General features: G+C 38.6%; 3 protein-coding genes across 5 annotated transcripts; 2 read left to right on the top strand and 1 right to left on the bottom strand.

Moving 5' to 3' along the window:
- The first annotated feature begins 1,172 nt into the window (after window positions 1-1,172).
- On the top strand, window positions 1,173-3,824 carry LOC102288761. 2 transcript variants are annotated; one of them, XM_005925602.3, is made up of 3 exons: window positions 1,173-2,071; window positions 2,236-2,291; window positions 2,648-3,824. In XM_005925602.3, exons 1-3 carry the CDS (start codon window positions 1,562-1,564, stop codon window positions 2,748-2,750), a joined length of 669 nt encoding a protein of 222 aa, XP_005925664.1. In that variant the 5' UTR covers window positions 1,173-1,561; the 3' UTR covers window positions 2,751-3,824. The 2 variants fall into 2 exon arrangements, with proteins under 2 accessions (XP_005925664.1, XP_005925663.1); XM_005925601.3 differs by having other exon boundaries at window positions 1,181-2,071; window positions 2,224-2,291.
- Window positions 3,729-11,341, bottom strand: LOC102289790 (kelch domain-containing protein 1). Its single transcript, XM_005925606.2, has 13 exons — window positions 11,231-11,341; window positions 10,691-10,761; window positions 10,336-10,453; window positions 9,814-9,926; window positions 9,131-9,218; window positions 8,931-9,014; window positions 7,207-7,287; window positions 7,058-7,116; window positions 6,833-6,942; window positions 6,655-6,727; window positions 6,469-6,553; window positions 4,673-4,725; window positions 3,729-4,009 (listed from the first exon to the last, which is right to left on the bottom strand). Exons 1-13 carry the CDS (start codon window positions 11,336-11,338, stop codon window positions 3,865-3,867), a joined length of 1,188 nt encoding a protein of 395 aa, XP_005925668.1. The 5' UTR covers window positions 11,339-11,341; the 3' UTR covers window positions 3,729-3,864.
- An 8-nt stretch (window positions 11,342-11,349) lies between these two features.
- pole2 (polymerase (DNA directed), epsilon 2) lies at window positions 11,350-19,999 on the top strand. 2 transcript variants are annotated; one of them, XM_005925603.2, is made up of 20 exons: window positions 11,350-11,475; window positions 12,735-12,896; window positions 13,208-13,308; window positions 13,398-13,473; window positions 15,113-15,190; window positions 15,348-15,441; window positions 15,536-15,610; window positions 15,730-15,813; window positions 15,972-16,028; window positions 16,114-16,162; window positions 16,258-16,330; window positions 16,913-17,085; window positions 17,167-17,256; window positions 18,582-18,636; window positions 18,725-18,784; window positions 18,875-18,952; window positions 19,102-19,210; window positions 19,387-19,563; window positions 19,663-19,730; window positions 19,838-19,999. In XM_005925603.2, the coding sequence occupies exons 2-20, from the start codon at window positions 12,826-12,828 to the stop codon at window positions 19,854-19,856; spliced, it is 1,587 nt and encodes a 528-aa protein (XP_005925665.1). In that variant the 5' UTR covers window positions 11,350-11,475; window positions 12,735-12,825; the 3' UTR covers window positions 19,857-19,999. The 2 variants fall into 2 exon arrangements, with proteins under 2 accessions (XP_005925665.1, XP_005925666.1); XM_005925604.3 differs by lacking the exon at window positions 12,735-12,896 and having other exon boundaries at window positions 11,365-11,475.
- The last annotated feature ends 113 nt before the right edge of the window (window positions 20,000-20,112 follow it).

The following is a 20,112-nucleotide window of genomic DNA, read 5'->3' as shown; positions in this document are numbered from 1 at the left end:
ATACACCAGAGTGCAGTGCAGGCGGAGAGTTAACAGAAGTAGAGGTTGAAAATAACATAAACGAGACTGCTCGAGAAGCAGGGCTGGAAAGTAAGCTTGTTGTTTAAGTTTTATGTTTGACTACTGTCGAAAAACAAGACTTATTTTCATTTAAGGAGATTTAATTTACATTTGGGAGAGAGAGGCAACATCTGCAGTATACATGCAATTTATTGCACAATCGGGAAGATGTCTCAGTTTTCCAGCTTAGCTCTGAATCTCCATTTTTTTCCCCTAAAAGGCAATCTCTGAGATTATCCAATCTTTGGACAGCATCACTGAAATGGAGAGAGTCAGTAGTAGGAGGTTTTCATACTACTGTAAATGTGATCAGGATGCCACACAGGCTCTTCTGTCATGATGAGATGTAGCTAACTGCAGCTGAGAGTGTATGGAAGAAGAGCTATTTTTATATTTCAGTATCATTTTACTTTTAAAAGTTTGCAGGTTAAGTAAGATTTGCCGACATGCTGCGTGTGTTCTCTAATAATCAGTGACCAAGACAGGAATTTCCTCAATGAGACATTTGAGACCTGCAGGCCGACTTGCTTTTTTTCTACTCTCACATTGCCAATTTCCTAAACGACAGGTGTCTTTGACTTGGTCAGCCTCCAGAGAGAACAGGTTGCACAGCTGTCTGGCACACACTTGCATGTGCACACACACACACAAGTAAGAAAAGAGAGAGAGAAAATGAGGCACTTAATGAAAGATGGCAAACAAGTTTTTTTTCTTTGCTTTGGTGCACTCTGGGTTTTTGTTGGACGGCTTTGGCACTGAGGTGCTCCTGTCATGTCTTTTGTATGCGCAAGTGGACCAAACAAAAGCTTATTGAGGAATCTCTGGGAAGCCTGAGCTGTTGGAAAGGAATGCCCTCTCTCATGGTCCAGCACTTTAATCTTAATCATTCACTGGAGGAGGGGGGCTCCTGCATCAGGGTGACAGGAATTCACTCACTGTTGGCCCCAATAAAATCTATTAGGTGAAGAAGGGAAATAGGTTGGTCATGTTTCTGATACAGACAAATTGGACTAATTGTTCCTGATAGCCTTTCAAAATGACTCCCTATCATTAAAGGGAACACGTGAATATTTATGTATATTTCCCTTTTTTGGGGATTGGTTGCTTAAATCCATGAGAATACACAGGCAGATGTTTTGTTTTTTTTAGCAGTAGACACAATGGAGGATGTGTGTTTCCCCCTATAAGAAGGCGGAGTTTTCTCCCTGGGGTCCTGAGCCAAACTTGGTTATGTAAGGGATACACAGTTTCTCATCTTGATTTGGAGTTACTCGAAAGTTTACTGCAGTTTATTTTAACAACCTGTCTGTAGAAACATTTTAAAGAAAAGCTTCGTTTTTTGCCAAAGAACTGCCTTCCTATCGTAAAACTAATTGAAGACTGACCTTAACCGCTGCCAAGGACCACGCTTTTGTTGGTTAATATTCAACTGCAAAAGCGCTTGCCGTGCCTCAGGAGCAATTTGGAAATGAGACTACACTAGCAGCCCAGACACACGGACATGGGCTCGGGTACAAGCCGAGGAAAAAGAGTCGCACCTGCTTGTGTCAGCGAGGTAAACGTGACCAAAACGGGGACCGATATTGCTTCACCTCAAAAGGACAGCCGTCTGTTCAAGCCTCTTAAAATTCACTCAGTTTTGCGCAATGTGCGTAACCGCGCGCAACCTGACTGCCACAGCGAAGGGCAGGATTCGGACTTTTCTGGGAATGAGGAGGATATTGATGGAGAACTGGACACAGTTATGGCAGATTACACAGAAAGAGAGAGCGCTTCGGTAAAGAAGACCCCTCCGAAGAAGACGTTCATCAGATCCAAAACATACGGACTGTGTCATTTCAGCCAGGAGGACGCTGAAGACGACTTCAGCTCTGCTCCGAGACTCCGAGCGTCAGGAAGAGACCAAGAGCCACGTGTCGCACACAGTGTGTCAAGAGATGTAAACAAGAAGGGCAACTCTGCCTTCGCACACGTTAAAAAGCACACATCTGGGTGTACCACCGAGCACAATGTAAGGACTTTTAAGTTTCTACTTTTAAGTACTTTTGCCAGATTGTAATCCAGTTTATGAGAACAAAAGTATGCTTTTAAAGTACCAATAACCGCGAGTTATTATTGAATGAAACACATAATATCCATCCTTCCCTCTCTGATTTATATCAGTCCTCCTCACAGGGCTGTTTGACAACAGAGGCTTTGTCGGAAGACGTTCCCACATCAGAACAACAACCGTAAGTAGGCAACTTAAATAAATTATTCATTCCTGACCTCAGTGGAGGAAAAATGCGCAGAGCCAGATCAAATTCACCTTAAAGGGATCGAAATACCAAATCCATTATTCTCAGATACGCCAGATGTTTGCAAGCAGGGGAGAAACAGACAAGTGTCTATTGTTGAAGAATGCCAAAAAGAAAAACATTCATATTTCCAACTTCATTCCAACTTTCTCACAGCGCCATCTTTGTTTTGTTAGTTTTGTTTTGTTTGGGCCTCTACACTCTGAGCGTTGGGTTAAACTGTTTAAATATGTGTCACATTTTCTGTTTGTAATCTTCACCTTCCTGATCTGGGTCTCTACATTTCCCAGGACGTTTGATAGCTGCCATGGCTCTTCTCTCACCACGCCAGTCATCCTGTACGATGGATCAGAAGAGGAGCTGATGGATACCATTGAAAGAGAGTTTAGTTGACCCTCCGAGCGAAGAAAGCTCTTTTAGCAAGCTCTCATGACAGGAAACCGTTTGTATTCAAAGAAAGGGAACCAGGGTTTATTCTGACAAATTTCCTGCTTGCTGGAAAGGCTGCACAATCTGTATTTATGCAGGGTTGCCAGGAAAAAAAATAATGAACACAGTCTGTGTTGAACTTAAAACAGCATCACTCCCAGTCTGTGCATTTAGCCAAGTCTTATTTAACAAGATGCAGCAGTAATTGCAGAGTTAAAACACCAGCTTGAATATGTGCCAGGAAGCTCTCCTCACACTCACAAGGGTTGGGTTTCTGAAGCAGGTAGGGTGTTACTGTCCAGCTCGACTCCTACTGAGCACTCATTTGCTACCTATTACTAACATGGGTTAACATGTCTGTTTAATGAGACAACACAGACCCTTTCTGCCAGTTCTGTAAATGTCAGCAGGAGAGGTACATGCTTGTGATCTTTTAGCAGTAAAGATGGACTTGTTTCCACCAGCGGTTTTGTGTGAGCATAAAGTGTTCAGGGCTTTAGTTTCTCATGTAGCAAACCCTGCCAAGGTATGAGCAGAGAATGTTTACCTAACATTTCCTTCCTGACCACAGCTCCTGCACTTTCTCCACCCTGCGAGAATGTGGCTACAGAGAGACTTTTAGTTGGGCAAAGTCTCTGTTTCTGCTGACACAATTCAGCCATTGAAACACTTCAAAATAAAAGCCTGCTGCCACTTAGTGGCAGAATGCAGAAGTTGTGTGCATGAATACAAACGTGAAATTTTATCAAACTTTTTAGAGGAAATTTCCAATATGAAAATTTGGAAGCAGAGTTAAAAAAAATTTGTGTGTGTTTGAAATAAAAAAGCGGAAAATGTCGAGTTGTTGGTCATGTGACTACTCTGGGAGAAAACATGTCTGTAGCTGCTCTGTTCTGCTGACTGAGAGTTATCTGCGTATTGTAATAATCTGCATCAGGCAAATCAAAGTGTCAATCTGTCATTTATTCAGCGCAGTCATCGCAGGGACTGTAGGCAGACTGTACAAAATAAAATATTAATTTGTAAAACAATAAAGGAGAAATATAGCACTTTAAACAGCATGGCATTCAAGGTCTTTTTAGCTAGTCATTTGCTTCTTCGAAGGCCTGTAGAAAGAGATCCTTCTCTGTAAGAGCTTCAGTAGCTTGCGAGGCAGGAGAGGAAGTTCATTTCGGAGCACCTCGTTGTTTCTCACATTCTTTGCAATGTAATCCTCACAAATCCTGTCAGGAGGAGGAAAAAAAAGCCTGTCAATTCTCATTTCTATTTTGGGAGACGAATGCATATTTAAAGTAACGTGCCCTACAAAGCAGCAGATACTTAGGACAGCAGATATTTTACTTGTCTCTAACAGAGCTGCTGCAGGACAAACTTGTTTGTAGCAATAAAGTGAGAATCACGGTAGGTCAGGCAAGGCTGATGGCGCCTGTGAAAACCCCACCTCCATCCCACTTTACATCCTATTCATTTTGCATCGGACTTAATAAGTGCTGCAATGCTCTGTGTCGTACAAGGGATCTCGCTTTTACTTTTCTTGCCTTCGTTTTTTCATGCAAGTTCCCAAAATTGGGCCATGCTCCCCCTTCTTCTTCAGTTGCTCCCTTTAGGTGTCACCATAACAGGTCATCTCACCCTATGCTTAGCATCCACTTCCGTCACACCAACCCTCTGCATGTCCCCTTTCACTACATCCATCAAACATATGGGTCAAACTCAAATTACTGCAGATGGAAACAAACATCTTTTGACCTCGGTGGTCCTTCCTGAAGTCATTTATTTCACTTTTCTTCAAGTCAGAATATCTGCAGTCCAAAATTGTTAGTATTTACTTTCTTTGTAAATAAAATGAAATCTTGCTGGTAAAGGTATCACAGAAAGTTTTTTACCTAAACAGGGGGTACGGTTGCGTCTGAAAAACAAGTGCATCATTGCAGTGACCCTGAAAAGAAATGCACAAGGTTTACATAGGTTCACATCCATAGACATATTTGTAGTCTTCATTTATTCACAAAACTATGTTCATTAGATCAGTTCCTTTAGCAAACATTCTCCGTAGGTTTTTTAATGCTTCATTGTCAGGTGTAGACTGCTCTGTAGAGAGAAAGAGACCTGATGCCTTACAAAGCAAGATTAAGGGCTTAGTTAACTTCATGGTTAACGCTGAGTTTTCAGTGTTAGAAAGGCAGTTCACTTCATGTTAGGGTACACTGCCACGATAACTTGTACTTCAGACCTAAGGGGAGTACTACAAATCAGGATTAATGGGTTAATTTGCTAAGTCTCGAAATGGGCTGACTTTTTTAGTAATCTATGTTGAAAACACCCAGACAGGAACATGCTCGGTTTGAAATCATCATAAAGTTCCAATTTTTTCCCTATTCTATTAATTCAGTTTGCTTCAGTTTTATTTATATAAAGTACTTAGTGTACTAGAAACAATCCCACAACACTCTATGAGCAAGTATCTGGCGACAGTCGGAAAGAAAAACTCCCTTTTAAGAAGAAGAAATCTCAGACAGAAACCAGGCGTAGGGAGGGGTGACCCTTCCACCATGACCAGAAGAGGGAGAGGGGAAATTTAGAAGGGAGCCAATATAGGGCAGCTCATAAGGGAGAAATATGGTCTCTCTTTCAAGTCCCTGTCAGTACACTCTCTGCACCACTTTGGATCAATTGGCTTTTCAGGGAGCTTTTGGGGCAACCTGATAATAATGAATTAAAATACAGGAGCCTCAAAGTAATAAAGAATTAAATGAAATGTAAATTCTGGTGATTCTGAAATTTTACAAATATTTTATACTCGATTTTAATCAGTTGCTAACACTCGTTTACACATCTGGAATTGCAGCTACTAGAACACAGATCAGAAACTGTTCAGGCTTTTTATAACCAGGAACACTTATTCAATCAATAAAACCTGCTTCACTTTGATCTGCAGACAAACTAACTAACCTCTGATATAGCTGTGTTGAACTTGCTTCCTCATATAGCACTCTGACCTGCTCTGCAGGTTATGTTTCAGTTAAGAGATAAACAGTACAAAAATACCACCTGATCACAAATCAATTCTCTGGAAAACAGTGTCACCATTCCTGGAAGAGCCCATGTAAAGGCAGATCTATAGTTTAAAAAGACTGTTTAAAGTCTATGTTTTTTTGTTATAAGATTTAATAAAAAACATAGATCGTCAAAAACAAGCTCTAATTTGCATTGGCTGCAGCCATTCAAACCCACTTACACAGTGCTGCTTCGGCTGCATTTGTGTCACCTTTAGCCGATATTATATGTTCAGATTTTTCATATTTTCCTAATATGAAGAAAAAGTTTGCCCTTTCTTTCTGAAATATGCCACTGTGCTACCAGCAGACTTGTCCATGTCTACGATTGTTGTCTTTCATGTCATAGCTTGGAAGCGCTGGGTTGACTTAGTTAATTACCACCTTTGTTTGTGTCAGTGGAAGTGAAGCCAGATAAGCAAACGATAACTGTGCACGTTGAACTTGCTTCGAAGTACAAGCCCCTGCAGTATAGAGTAAACCCTGTTTAAATTTTACATAACATACATGTAAACAAAAACATAGTTTTCATGTTGCACCTGTGTCATGATTTCCAAAGACGTGGAAAATGAAACTAACTTCACCTTTGTTTTTAGCTTCTACATGCATCTCCCTCTGATACTTACAGTGTCGACAAGCAAGATGTAGTCACAACTTCCACCAAACACAATCACATCAGCATCTTTGCCGGGATTAGCTGTGTGCCACAACCTTAAACAGGAGAAGGTACCACTTAAAATCTGATCACAGTTTACAACAACGCTTTATAACGTTTGTTCAGAGTAATAAATATTACATTCATAAGTTGTTACCTTGGCTTATTCTTAAAGGGATGCTCTAACTCTTTCCACTTCTTTGTTTCGACATCAAGCAACCACCCATCACCTAATCGAGCAAGGTTTGTTTTACTAAGAAGAAAACAACTAGAGGACATAAAAGGACCAAAGCAGCAAAGGAAATAAACTTGAATAAGAGGATGCATTTTCTTACTCATTGGTTTGCAGTCAACACTCAGACCTCCAAACAGGAACAAGGTGTTGTCTGATACTGCTGTGAGTGTGTGCCATGATCTCCCCACTGGAGTTGGGGACAACGGGATTCTGGAAAACCGATTTGGCATGATACACACAGCTAACTTAAAAACTCACTGTGAGCTCAGGTTCTGCATACACCACGTGACAAGGTACAGTATAGCAATGACACATGGCTACATACATTTCTGACCATGTCCATGATTCAAGGTTTAAGCAATGGATGTCATTTGTCCTGGTTTCCTGCATTTAAAAAACAGCACAAGTAACTTTCTCTGATCAACACAACATGCATCCATAAACACTACATTGAAAACCAACTGGGACTCTTACCATAACTCTACCTCCACAAATGTATCCTCTGCAACCGAGCACAGCACTGCCATGGGCTGCCCTTGGAGCAGGAGCTCGGCCCTGCAAGCAAAAACAGTGTATAGTACTGTGCAAAAGTCTCAGGCTACTCCAACATTTCTTTATTTTTTTGCTTCCAGGGACCCAGATGTTATTGGAATTGTTTTTAAAGTTCTTGATGAGTTCTCCAGACTTTCTGAAAGTCAAAGTTACCTTTTCTGTACAACATTGAGTGTCTAAGAGCATTTCAACCAATGGTTTTTTTCAAAATAGATAGCATTATGAACACAGAAATGTACTACCTGATTTTGTTTCATTTACTTATTTTTTAGCCATTCAGTGATAGACTTTCTAATGTGATCATTGTCCCTGCTGCATAACCCAAGTATGCTTGAGCTTCGGTGCACAAAACTGATGATCTGACATTTTCTACTCAATCTGCTCTCCATTAATTTCGGTAAGTCATCCCAGTCCCCAGACCATCACACTACCACCACCATTTTTGACTGTTGGTATGTTCTGTATTGAAATGCTGTGTTAGTTTTATGCCAGATGTAAAGGAATTCAAACCTTCCAAAAAGTTAAACTTTTGTCTCACAGAATATTTTACCAAACATCTTTGAGCTCATCAAGTTTCTCCTTGGAGGTCTCCCATGAATGCTGTTTTTGGCCAGTTTCTTTCTTATTGTTGAATCATGAACTCCTAACTGAGGCTAGTGAGGCTGGCCTCTCTCTCTAGATCTCTAGATGTTTTTTGACTTCTGTTCTAACCTCCTGGATGAGTCATCAATGAGCTCCTAGAGTAACTTTGGTCAGATGTCCACTTCTGGGAAGGTTCACCACTGTTCCAAGTTTTCTCCGTTTGTGTATAATGGCTCTCATTGTGGGTCACTGGATTCCCAAAGCCTTATAAATAGCTTTTCAACCCTTTCTAGACTGACATATGTCAATAATTTGACTTTTCAGTTGTTTCTGTAGCTTTTTGAGATCTTTTAGCCTACTTCACTTTGTTAGACAGACTATATTTCAGTGATTTCTTGAGCCAACAGGTCTAAAGGTCTTGGGGTTGGATAGTGAAATTGAACTCAGATTGTGGTTTATCACAGTTAATTCCTTTTTAAAAAGGGGAAAATTCTGTTTTTCAGGTAGGTTTGGATAGCCTTTTTCCCTTAATAAATGAAATCATAATTTAAAAACTGCCGTTTGCGTTTACATTGGTTATCTTTGTCTGAAATTCCAATTTGTTTGATGATCTGTAATGACGATCATGTAATATGAAAGTAAATCAAATATGCAAAAAAAAAAACAGCAAAAGGGCAAACCCTTTTTCACACTGTACATGGTAGCATTTCTTACAGATTGCACTGGATAAGAACAACACGCATAGGTGATGATGAAATATTGCATCAGCTGTTTCTGTTCAGCTGTGTAAGCATGCCCTGCAGGAGCTGCAGTCAAAGATGTTCCACATTTCTTATACACTGTCTCATCAAAGTGTTGTATAAAGATTGCATGTGCTTGATTTTGGAACATTTTGAGAGCAACAGTCAAACATGCCTAGCCTTAGGTCTTAATAATAATCTTTTATTTATATTTCCACTTGTGAAGTTACTAATTAAAGTTTTATAGCATCAGGGGAAAAATCCCACACATGAAATTCCTGACTTCAGTCAATACCAGCATGAATTAATCTCAAACTGACTCACGTGGGTCCGCGGTTCACTCCAGCTGGACTGCATGGGGTCAAATATGTGAACTTCATTGTTCCATCCCCAAAAGACATCTCCCACCTGGCAATAACAAAAGAGCTAAGCAGATGTAAAGAAGCTAACTTTTCTAACAAAAACCTTCAAAAAAATCTCACAGAGACAGCTAAAAGACTTGTAGTGAGTAACAAAAAACCTACCCATGAAGTTTCATCCACAATAAAGCTTCCACTCCTCCAGTCGAGATCACTCAGTAGTTTGTGACCATAACCACCAAAGTAGGCGAGCCTGGAAAAATATCACACAAAAAAATAATTTCCAATTAACATAAAATTATACATCCAATCAAGAACAGACGTAACGCTGAATAGTTTTCAAAACTCAACACAGGTTGTGTTTTTGTTCGGATGATGACTTTAAGATAAAGAATGGTAAAAAGATGTTGAAAGCCTAACAAAACCTGGATTTAACGTCAAATCCAAAAACAGTAAAACCAAGATTACAAGATTAACTTGTTAACAAAAAATGTTGATTGTGTGGACATCCAAATCTGCTCGGAAATTGGTGCAGGAAACAAAGACACATGGATAGCCTCTTCACTTCATGTATCAAAGTAAGATCAAACACCCAGCATTCAATTAAAAAAAATGAAAAAGACATGGAAACCTAATTTATCTATTTATCTGTCCATCTTCTTTCACTTTTCCAAACCAGCGTCATGCGGGGAAAATTCAGTATCTAGTCCTCAAAATGTCTTTAGTACCAGTTTTTGACAAGTAATCTTAAAAATAGATTTTAGTTCACAACTACTGATTGCCTGTAGTGATTTATGTGGTAACAAAATGCTGAAAATTAAACTTGATTAAAATTTCACTGTGCTCACCGTCCATTATAAACCCAGCAGGACAATTTGTCTCGGGGAGAGGGGGCTGAGCCAAACTCATGCATTATCCTCTTCCATGTATATTTCCCATCTTCCAGGTTGACGCCGTACATCTGTAGGATGAGAAACACTGATCAAATCTTCATTCCTTTATCTCTTTGCTGCATTTATTTATCAACATTTAACATTTTCTTTCAGCGTCTGTAGGGTCTTTCCACCTTAAGTTCATGCCCATAGATACTTCTGTTTCGCATAACATTATAAGGTTTATGTGGAGTTTTTGACCACTAGAGGCACTACAGAGTAATCTTTAAATGATCAATACTTCCAGCTACTGATCATGGACACAAAAAACATAAAATGTACATTATTTTTAAAACACTATCTCTGCAAATTTTACATAAGGAAAGAAAGCATCGGGAGTGCTTGCTAAACCTTAAGCATTCACACAATGTAAACATAACTATGTTTACAAAAAAAACACGTGTCATTAACAGTCACTTCCTCAGATATTAGTCAAACCTGATTGGTCTGTCCATTGTCATCACAACCTCCAAATATGTACATGTGTCCATTCATGTAGCAGCTGCAGGTCCCAGACATGGGGGGAGGGACATCCCCATCCATGTGAAACACCTTCCTTCAGAAAAATGGAAAAAGAAAAGAAAAATGCAGAAAAACTGCTTATATTCACTCACAACTCAGAAGTCAAACAGCCCCAGGAGAGTGCTTGTAAGTCCAAACATAACTGAAATGTCATATGACTCCAACACAATTTCCACGAGTTGAAAAACAGAGTGAAAGTCAGGGCTTAACAGGCATTGGTATTTTTTGTTTTGCAAACAGAAGCAAGCAGGAATTTTTTCAGTCTTCTTACCAAATACCTGCGTCTAGTTCATACACCCAGATTTCATCATTAGGTAAGAAAACTTCTTCCTCAGCAACAGACTGAAAAGAACAAAATAATTAAATAAATTAAGCACTTTAGCATAACGTCTCATTTCATTTTTATATTTTCATCTGTCTCCAGAGAAGTGTCAGGTGTTTGAGTCAGAAATGAAAAACAAAACGAAATTAAATGAAACTAAAAAATTTTTTTTTATATTAACAGATGTTTAATCACTACTGACTTATTAACATATAAGAAGCATTATAATACAGGTGCAGGCGGTGGAGTTAGGTCATGTGGTTTGGGAAATGAAAGCAAAAAAAAAAAAAGCAAGAAGCTGTTACATATAATAATGCACAGCAGTCCTCATTTATTTATGAATGTATTTTTATTTTTAATTTTACTAGGTATAAATTGACATATACAGTTAATGCCACCATTTAAATATCACATGTTTAATACAGTACTGGAGAAATTTCCCTTCTCTTCCTTGTCATTTGTGTCTTTTATGTTTCAGTGTTTTCTCACCATATAGCCTCCCCACACATACAGGAGATTGTCATGCAACACAGCAGTATGTCCGCTTCGTTCCCGGGCGACCAGCTCCGAGCAGTGCCTCTCAAAGGCGGAATCCATAACTGACTGCTATTTACACACAGAGACGTGAAGGCATGCACTTGAACCTAAAAATCACACAAAAAAGGAAAAAATATCTAAATGTCTCACCTATGCTCAACTATATGTATTTACGAGAACAAAGGCAACAGCTAACTGTGAGTAGAAACTCGAACCATCCTACTGTCTTCGGTTTATGCTAAATATTATTTGGGTATGCGAAAAGAAAAAAAATGGTAGTCTACTAATTCAACCGACAAAAGCTCGGAACAGGTTAATACATAACCAGAGTACAAAAACACTGAAAAACTAACGTTTAAATAACCACACTTAGTGCATACTCACGGGACGCAACGCGCTGTTAGCTGTCGGATATTATTTCTTCATGTTTTTATTAAACCTACATATTTTGGACAAGAAAGCCTCGGTGCCAAATACTGTAAACACAGCTACAAAATAAAATACTACTTCCGGTGAACCTCTTCCAGCATAAAATTTCTATTTGTTTTTTTTTTTTTTTATCTCACAATTTCAACGTTATAACACAATAATTAAGACTATCTCAAATGTTTGATGTACCACATTACCTAACTCGGAATTTTGAAGTTATTGAGTCAAAATTTCGAGATATTAAGCCAAGAATTTTACTCTTGGACAGCATTTTGTCTTGTTATTTATTTATTTATTTTTGTATAGATTTTTGTTTTGGTTTTGTTTGTTTCAAAAGAAGGCCCAGAAAGGCACAGTTGTTCAGCTTGTACAACATGGACAGTTTCTCTGTCCATCCATTCATAAGCACTAATAACCAGTACTTATGACTAATTACACTATATAGTCAGTAATATATTCAAAAGGATTTTTTTTATAAACTTGAATTAAGGCCAAACAAACAAATATTTTCCAAAATCAATTTCGAAATCAAAAAATACCATGAGACAAATCTACAGTTTTGGAGCAGAATTGTTTGTGTCATCGATACAGTTAATTTGTGGCAATAAACAATTACTAACGTATGGTTCACTATGGTAGCTTACTGACAAATAATGAAACTACTATGTTTTATATAATTATCACAGTCTATAAATGGCAGTAAAATATAAGGTGACACGTGATAGAGTAATTGTATTCTGTTTTGTCAAATCACTATTAACATGCTAAGAAATATACAATATAAACAATGTAACACCTTTTGCGCTTCGTTTTGATAACTTCTGTTATTATTGCTATTATTTTTGTTCTTCATAAATAATTTATCCTTAAAAAGCTAGGTGATGTTTTATGCATCTTTAGCCTGTATTAAAAAACACAATAATGGAAATTAGAATAGACTTAAAGAGAAACTCACAGTCAAAAAAATAATAATTTTGAAAATGATTCGGCAGATTTGTTTTCAAGTTCGCTTTTTTTAATGAAATAGAGGCGACCCCTAAGACGGAAGTGACGACACTTGCGGAAGGTTGCGGAAGTTGACATTTAGCGCCAAAGCTTGAGTCGGAGCAGAAATAATCATGGATGTTTCACGCAGAATAAAGACGAAAGTGTCTTCTGGCTTCAAGATGAGAGGACTTATACTGCGCCCGTATGTATTCTTGTGTAGATAAAAATGTTTTTTTTCTGCTTTGAAAACTTTCGAAAACACAACGACGTCTTTTGTTTCATCTTGAAGTTACGAACAGGCAGCTCGCTGTGCAAGCCTTCTGTATTTTGCCTTATTAAATACAGAAAAAATGTTTTTAAAAACGAACAAAGAAAGCTTTTTACACTTTTGTTAGACTTCATTTTTATTGGATGTGCACATATAATTCGATGTAGTTGGACCGTGTTTAGTCATGTAGTTGTCATCTTTGTTTATTTATTTGTTGATTGGCTTCTTCTTGTTCTGCGCTCCAGTGAGGCCAGCAGGTACCTTGTAGAGGTGCTGGAGTCCGTCAGTCATTCTGAACTTGATGATGTTATTGAAAGGGTCTTGGATGCAGTGGAAAAACAGCCATGTGAGTGCAGTACAGCTTGTTGTGTGCTCCTACGTTTGTGCTCCCATGTGAGTTTTTTCAGACTGTGACTGTACTGATTTTTCGCGCAGTGTCCTCCAGCATGATCGAGCTGTCCGTGGTGGAAAGTGCCGTGCAGGATTGCACTCAAACTTGTGACGAAACAATGTAAGTTTAAAAAATAGCATTGTTCTAATATTTTTGGAAGGACTCGGGGTGTCCTTTGTACATCGACTGAATTGAAATATCCACTGGACTTATTACTCATGTAGAAGTAGAGCTGGGCGATATGAGATTTTTTCATATCACGATATGTTTTTTTCATTTCAGGCGATAACGATATCTATCACGATATAAGCCAAATAACTATATTTGTAAGATTTAAATGTGCCGTTGCTCACAAGTAAAATGTGAAATAATCAGCAGCTTGTTTTTATTTAAATATTTATTTCCCATAATAAGTTCAACAGGGTAGATGTACTTAAGGAACATGAGACTTTTTCAGATAAATAAAGGCAAATATTGCAAACTACACAAAAGGCAGCCGCTAAAGCGTTTAAGTTTCAAAATAGAACAAACGAAACAGACTAAATTGTCAATTCCACTTAGAAACAAAATATTAATTCTAAAAATAAATCTTAGTTTGTTTTACAGAAGAACAGACAAAACTGACTAACTTTTGTCAATATCAAATAAACTGAGAACTAAAAGGAAATTCTCAATCTCTCCTTGTTGTATAGCTTAGCTTTTCAAACAGTTTTAACAGTTACTTTAGTCTGACAAAAGCCGAATGACGAATTAGCGCTTCCAGTCAGAGACTGAGGCTACGTCCACACGTACACGGGTATTTTTGAAAACGGAGATTTTCCGTTTTCGTTTTAAAAAATAATCCCGTCCACACATAAAGGCAGAAATGAAGGAAAACGCTGCTATGAACATGCCAAAGCAGCAGGTGGCGCTAGATTCCTAACCGTGCAGAAATGTTGGCCAATCAGAAGTCTAGAAGCCTCGGTGGGAAAAAGTAAACAAAGCTGGGGCATAGAAGCAGAACCGAGTCGTATGTGTGGAGGGACAGTAACTGTGTGTATATGTAAGCATTTAAACACTGCAGAGAGTAGAATTAACAGTAACAGTATTGTAGAAATTCATTTCACCGAAACAATAACGTGGCGCACAGTGTGACGCATGCACCAGTTTATTGTATTTCCAGACTTGCTTTCGGCACAATTTACAGTGCACGCTACTCTGTTTTTTGTCAGACTTGAAATAGCCGAAATACCTTCACACTACGGAACTTCTATGGCTCTTCCGTTCGACAATCTCTCCGGCAGTTGGAACCATCATCTGTTTTCTCTTCGGTCACGCTCGGTTGATTTTTCTAGTCGGCACACTCATTTCCTCCATTACGCCTGCTCATAGTGGCTGCTTCCCAAACAAACACACGTGGGCTTGGCACTTGTGCTGTACGTAACAAGTCACGCGACGTGACGCTGCGGCTGTGATTGGTTCGGCTCTGCGCTACTTAATTTGGATTGGCTGACCTTTTTTTTTTTTTTAAGAGGACAAGAGGGGTCTATCGCGATAGCTTAATTTCTCTATCGAGTAAAAGTTATATCGCGATACATATCGTTATCGTTCTATCGCCCAGCTCTATTACTACAAGTTCTTAATTAATTGATCATAAAGCATTTTAATATAATGAATGCCGGTAAAAACTAAATGCTGGGACAGAAATCATTCAGTTGCAGGTTCTTTGTAGAGTAAGGTTGGGATTAACTTGTTTACTTATATGAGTCGTCCCTTCCAGAGATAATGTTTTCAACATAATTGGAGCCTTTGATGTGCCCAGATACATTTACAGTGTGGAGAGGAAGAAATTTGTACCGTGAGTAAAACAACTGTTTGGTTGTTTTTTTTTTCTCTTTTGTTTTAAAGTTAATGTAAATTATTGTTTAAATATAAATGTTTCTGCTGTTTTGCAGACTGCAGTGTGTCTGGCAAAGATTGTAAAGCTTTTATTTTGACTTTTGACTTCCATCCAGCATCAGTATGACCAGTCATCCAGCCCCCAGTCTGTGTGGCCTGGCCAGAGAAAAAGCTGAACTCTTCAGGGAGCGCTATACAATCCTTCAGCAAGTCAGTAAAATCTGTCTCATGATTCCAGGCTGACCTGCTGTCTTTGCTGCCATTTTTAATATGTATAGTGTGCATGTCGTATTCATTTCTGCAGCGAACACATCGCCATGAACTCTTCACCCCGCCAGCGATAGGAGCTGCTGTTGAAGAGGGTCAAAACAAATTTCAGGTATCACATCTAAGCTACTGTAATGGACACTGTGTTAAACGTGTATTACCTCATGTCAGCTATTTAAAAAAACAAAACAAATTTAACTAATCATTTTTAGCATTATTTGTGTTTCCTAGCTGAAGACGGTTGAAGCATTGCTTGGTAGCACAGCTAAACTGGGAGAGGTGATTGTACTTGGTATGATCACACAACTGAAAGAGGTTAGTGATCCAGATAAATATAAGAGATTATGTTTTGTTTTGTTTTCCATTTCACTGAATGCGATGAAAATTGTGACTTTCTGTTCAGTTTGAGGATTTTGTTGTTGTTGTTGTTGTTTAATCTGGTTCATTTAACATTTGAAAACCATTCTTTTCAGGGTAAATTTTACCTGGAGGACCCAAGTGGAACAATACAGCTGGACTTGTCCAAAGCAATATCCTTTGATGTTAATAAAAGTCCTTCATATTATGCAAAATCACATGGAATATAAAAGATAAATTCCTTAGCTCCACTCTCACCAGTTTCATAATGGCCTCTACACAGAATCCTGCTTTGTACTGGCAGAAGGTAAGATAATTACTCTAGTAAAAATGGCAAAATGTGGATTTTATACACACATCCAAGCCTATTTGTGAATTTGCAACTCACGGTTTGTTTTCTAGGTTGGTACGAGGACTCTGTGTTCCACGTCAATGGTTTCGGGTTCCCACCAACAGAGCCTTCATCAGCCACAAGGTCAGAGGAAGAGTAGTTGTACTACAAAATATACATTTTGACATTACATTCTAGTATAAAGTATGAGTTTCTGTGTGTGTGAGATCATGTTCAGACTAAAAGTTAAGGAGCTTCCAGTGAAGTGAAGTCAGTTTAACTTGTCTTCCTTGTTAATTTGTGAAAATGCCACTGAATTAATATGAAGGCAAATACTCTTTAAGTCGGAGATCATCGTCATTATAAGCTACACAGACATGCCAAGATCACACTTCTCAACAGCAGACTATAAAGACTGAATACAGTCACAGTATGTTACAAGAGGGCTTAGTTCCCCAGCCTTATTGTAGTCAGAATGCAGGACTTAAAAATGTTTTTTTAGGAAACTTTTAAAGTGTATAATTTTAATTCAGTTACCATCAGGGGATTGTTAAGAAAAAGCATCTTATGAGAACACGATGAGCAATTGTGGATTTGGGCTGTCCTGCTTGGATCCACAGTATTATTTCATGCTTTACTTGAATTCCTTGATAACTACGGCTCTATTATATGAGGTCCCCAGAAAATGATTCTGATTCCTTGGTGTAATTGTCATATTATTTCCAGAGCATACTACGGAAACATTAACTTTTTTGGAGGTCCATCTGCCACTTCAGTGAAAACGTCCGCAAAGTTGAAGCAGCTGGAAGAGGAGAATGAAGATGCCATGTTTGTTATCGTCTCCGATGTCTGGCTGGACAGTGTGGAAGTGATGGAAAAGCTCAACATCATGTTCTCAGGTCTGATAGTGAACTTTACAAGTCAACAGTACACTTTTGCGTGACACCAGTAACATTTTTGATGTCATTTCTAAATTGCAGGATATGCTGCCATGCCCCCCACCTGCTTCATTTTCTGTGGAAACTTCTCTTCTGCCCCGTATGGGAAGACACAGCTCAAATCACTCAAAGGTAAAGTCTCATAACACACTGAACATCTTGAAATCTCTGCTTGTGAGTTTTGACAGATGCTCTAAAATTTTATTGACATAGTTTTTTGTGTAAACACTGTATGGATCAATTGACTGGCCGTGATATGGAGCTCACACTGAACGTAAGCACAGAGATTTCCTGTCACGTATGTCCTGTGACAATTCCAGGAATGTTTATTTAAACAAGACAGCTGTGAAACGACGTGTCCTCTGCTGTCCGCTATTATTTTGGTGTGTGTGTCCTCAAAAAATTCCTCCGTGGAATGAAAACATTAGTGCCCCTGACATACTGCATACTCTGACCATCTCATACTTCAGTGCACGTTATTTATGGAGCAAATATGGCTGCTGTGCTAGTCATTAACTGTTATAGGAAACAGAGAGTGAATGAAGAGCCACAAGCCAGTGTTATTTGTTTAAAAAGATAAGAAGAATAACAAGCTGCTGGAAACACTCCTCAGAGATTCTGGTCCATATTGACATGATAATATCACACACTTGCTGTAGATTTGTTGGCTGGACATCTCCCATTCAACCACATCCCAAAGGTGCTCTATTGAATTGAGGCCTGGTGACTGTGAAGGTCATGTGAGTACAGTAAACTCACTTTCATAGTCATATCTTGTTGGAGGCAATCATCAGAATATGGATACCCTGTGGACATGATCAGCAATGATATTCAGGTAGGCTGTGGCATTTAAAGCTGATGCCACAGCAGAAATCGAGACTCAACAGACCAGGCAACATTTTTCAAATCTTCTGTTATACAATTTTAATGAGCCGGTTCCATAGTAGCCTCAGTTCACCGTTTTTAGGTGACAGGAGTAGCAATCAGAGAGATCTTCTGCTGCTGTAGCCCGTCTGCTTTAAGGTTTGACATGTAGTGCATTCAGAGATGCTCTTAAGGATACAGGGTTGTAACAAGTGGTTATTTGAGTTACTGTTGACTGCCCATCAGGAAACAAGCCAGTTTTGTCCAGAGTTGGTTGTGTGGGAAAATCCCAGTGGATCAGCAGTTTCTGACCAGCTTTTTTGGCACCAACAATCACATCTGCTTAAATCACCTTTCTTCCCTATTCTGTTGTATGGTTTAAGTCTTAAATGCTTCCACATGCATAAACGCATTCAGTTGCTACCATGTGATTGGCTGATTAGATGGATATTTTGAATAGCTATACATATATAATCGGTCAATGCTAAAATCTGTAGAACATCTGAACAATTTAATAAAGGGACAAAGACAAAGGTTTTCAGAGGTTTTACTCATTTTTTTTAGTATTATTAATTTTGTTTATTGTTTTTTAGAGTCACTGAAAGCCCTTGCTGATGCTATATGCTCATACCCCAGCATTCATAGCAGGTAAGCTCTAATAGATTTTTCACTCTGTTCTGCTATTGTTTTGTTTTCTACTTACTCATGTTTCAGTGTGTTCATCTTAAACCCGCAGTAGTCGCTTTGTGTTTGTTCCCGGTCCTGAAGACCCTGGTCCAGGCACCATCCTGCCACGGTAAACCTTAATAGACGCTTAGATTTCAACTTTATTCTGTGAGATTTTGATTCGAGTGGTTTGAACAAATGTGGGTAAACTATGTTTCAGACCTCCCCTGGCAGACCACATCACAGAGGAGTTCAGACAGAGAGTGCCATTTTCTGTGTTCACAACTAATCCATGCAGGTGAAACAAACATGTGGCTCTTATTTGATGCACAAGTATCTGCTAGTGTGTTTAATTAAGCTTGGAGTACAGGTTTTAGATATGATTTTGAATAGTTTTAGTTAAAACCATGCAGACACATAATGTAATGATGCATATTTCTCTGACAGGATTCAGTACTGCAGCCAGGAGATTATCATTATCAGAGAGGACCTGGTCAACAAGATGTGTAGGAATTGTGTCCGATTGCCCAATAACAATCTTGACATTCCAAACCATGTGAGTTTCAACTTTTCTTAACAAACCTGTTCATACAGGAAGAATCATCACTTCAGCATTCATCATGTTGTCAGAGGTTTATAAGCCTTTGTTAATCATTTTTTGCTAATATTTTTTATGCAAAAAGTAGCTTTTAGTAGTGATAGTAGTATTTTTCTTTTTCTTTCTCTTCTCAGTTTGTTAGGACAATCCTATCCCAGGGTCACTTGACTCCACTGCCTCTGTATGTCAGTCCTGTATTCTGGGCCTATGACTTTTCCCTACGAGTCTACCCGGTACCTGACGTCATCGTCTTCGCAGACAAATACGACCCCTTCAGCATCACTAACACAGACTGCCTCTGTGTCAACCCGGTATGAATGAATGACAGATTCTTTGTCAGAAAATCGTAGAGGATGCTTTCTTCTAATATAAGTAAGCAATATCTTTTTTTAACCTGTTTACTTTGTCAGGGTTCCTTCCCAAAAAGTGGATTCAGTTTCAAGGTGTACTATCCATCCAACAGGACAGTTGAGGACAGGTGGGGTTTTTCCTCTCTCTTTGTTTTTGGTGTATTTAACAGTGACAATGGTGGTTTTAATGGTGATTGTGCTCAAACTAAACAGTTTTCTTATTTCTTCTTCACAGCAAACTTCAAGGGCTGTGAAGAAAATCCCGGATTTGCAATTTGACTGTACATTATTTTTGTATGATATTAGATGTTGAAAATTGACTGGTAATCAAATAATTTTATGGTCTTTGAGTCTTTGTTCTATGAGGAATAATAAAGTTTTTATGCTTTGTACTGAACTTTCTGACCTTTTTGTGTCTATGCATTGAATTGCAACTTGAAACATCCTTAGTAGTCAGTAGCATTAAGTTAATAACATTATCAACTCCTATCTGTTTTACCCTCTATAGTC

The sequence above is a fragment of the Haplochromis burtoni genome, unplaced genomic scaffold (assembly GCF_018398535.1).
Source record: "Haplochromis burtoni strain Fernald_Lab_line unplaced genomic scaffold, NCSU_Asbu1 Contig_86, whole genome shotgun sequence".
NCBI lineage: Eukaryota > Metazoa > Chordata > Actinopteri > Cichliformes > Cichlidae > Haplochromis > Haplochromis burtoni.
This window is presented reverse-complemented; position numbering and strand designations above follow the sequence as displayed.

Excerpts from the sequence above, each read along its gene's own strand:
- LOC102288761 (XM_005925601.3), top strand. The coding sequence starts at position 1,562 with ATGGGCTCGGGTACAAGCCGAGGAAAAAGAGTCGCACCTGCTTGTGTC. Across the intron at positions 2,072-2,223 it reads GGTGTACCACCGAGCACAAT|TCCTCCTCACAGGGCTGTTT; the intron begins GTAAGGACTTTT and ends GATTTATATCAG. Across the intron at positions 2,292-2,647 it reads CCCACATCAGAACAACAACC|GACGTTTGATAGCTGCCATG; the intron begins GTAAGTAGGCAA and ends TACATTTCCCAG.
- LOC102289790 (XM_005925606.2), bottom strand. The coding sequence starts at position 11,338 with ATGGATTCCGCCTTTGAGAGGCACTGCTCGGAGCTGGTCGCCCGGGAA. Across the intron at positions 7,117-7,206 it reads TTTGTGGAGGTAGAGTTATG|GAAACCAGGACAAATGACAT; the intron begins GTAAGAGTCCCA and ends TTTTAAATGCAG. Across the intron at positions 6,943-7,057 it reads TCATGGACATGGTCAGAAAT|AATCCCGTTGTCCCCAACTC; the intron begins GTATGTAGCCAT and ends TCGGTTTTCCAG.
- pole2 (XM_005925603.2), top strand. The coding sequence starts at position 12,826 with ATGGATGTTTCACGCAGAATAAAGACGAAAGTGTCTTCTGGCTTCAAG. Across the intron at positions 15,191-15,347 it reads GAGAGGAAGAAATTTGTACC|CATCAGTATGACCAGTCATC; the intron begins GTGAGTAAAACA and ends ACTTCCATCCAG. Across the intron at positions 15,442-15,535 it reads GCTATACAATCCTTCAGCAA|CGAACACATCGCCATGAACT; the intron begins GTCAGTAAAATC and ends TCATTTCTGCAG.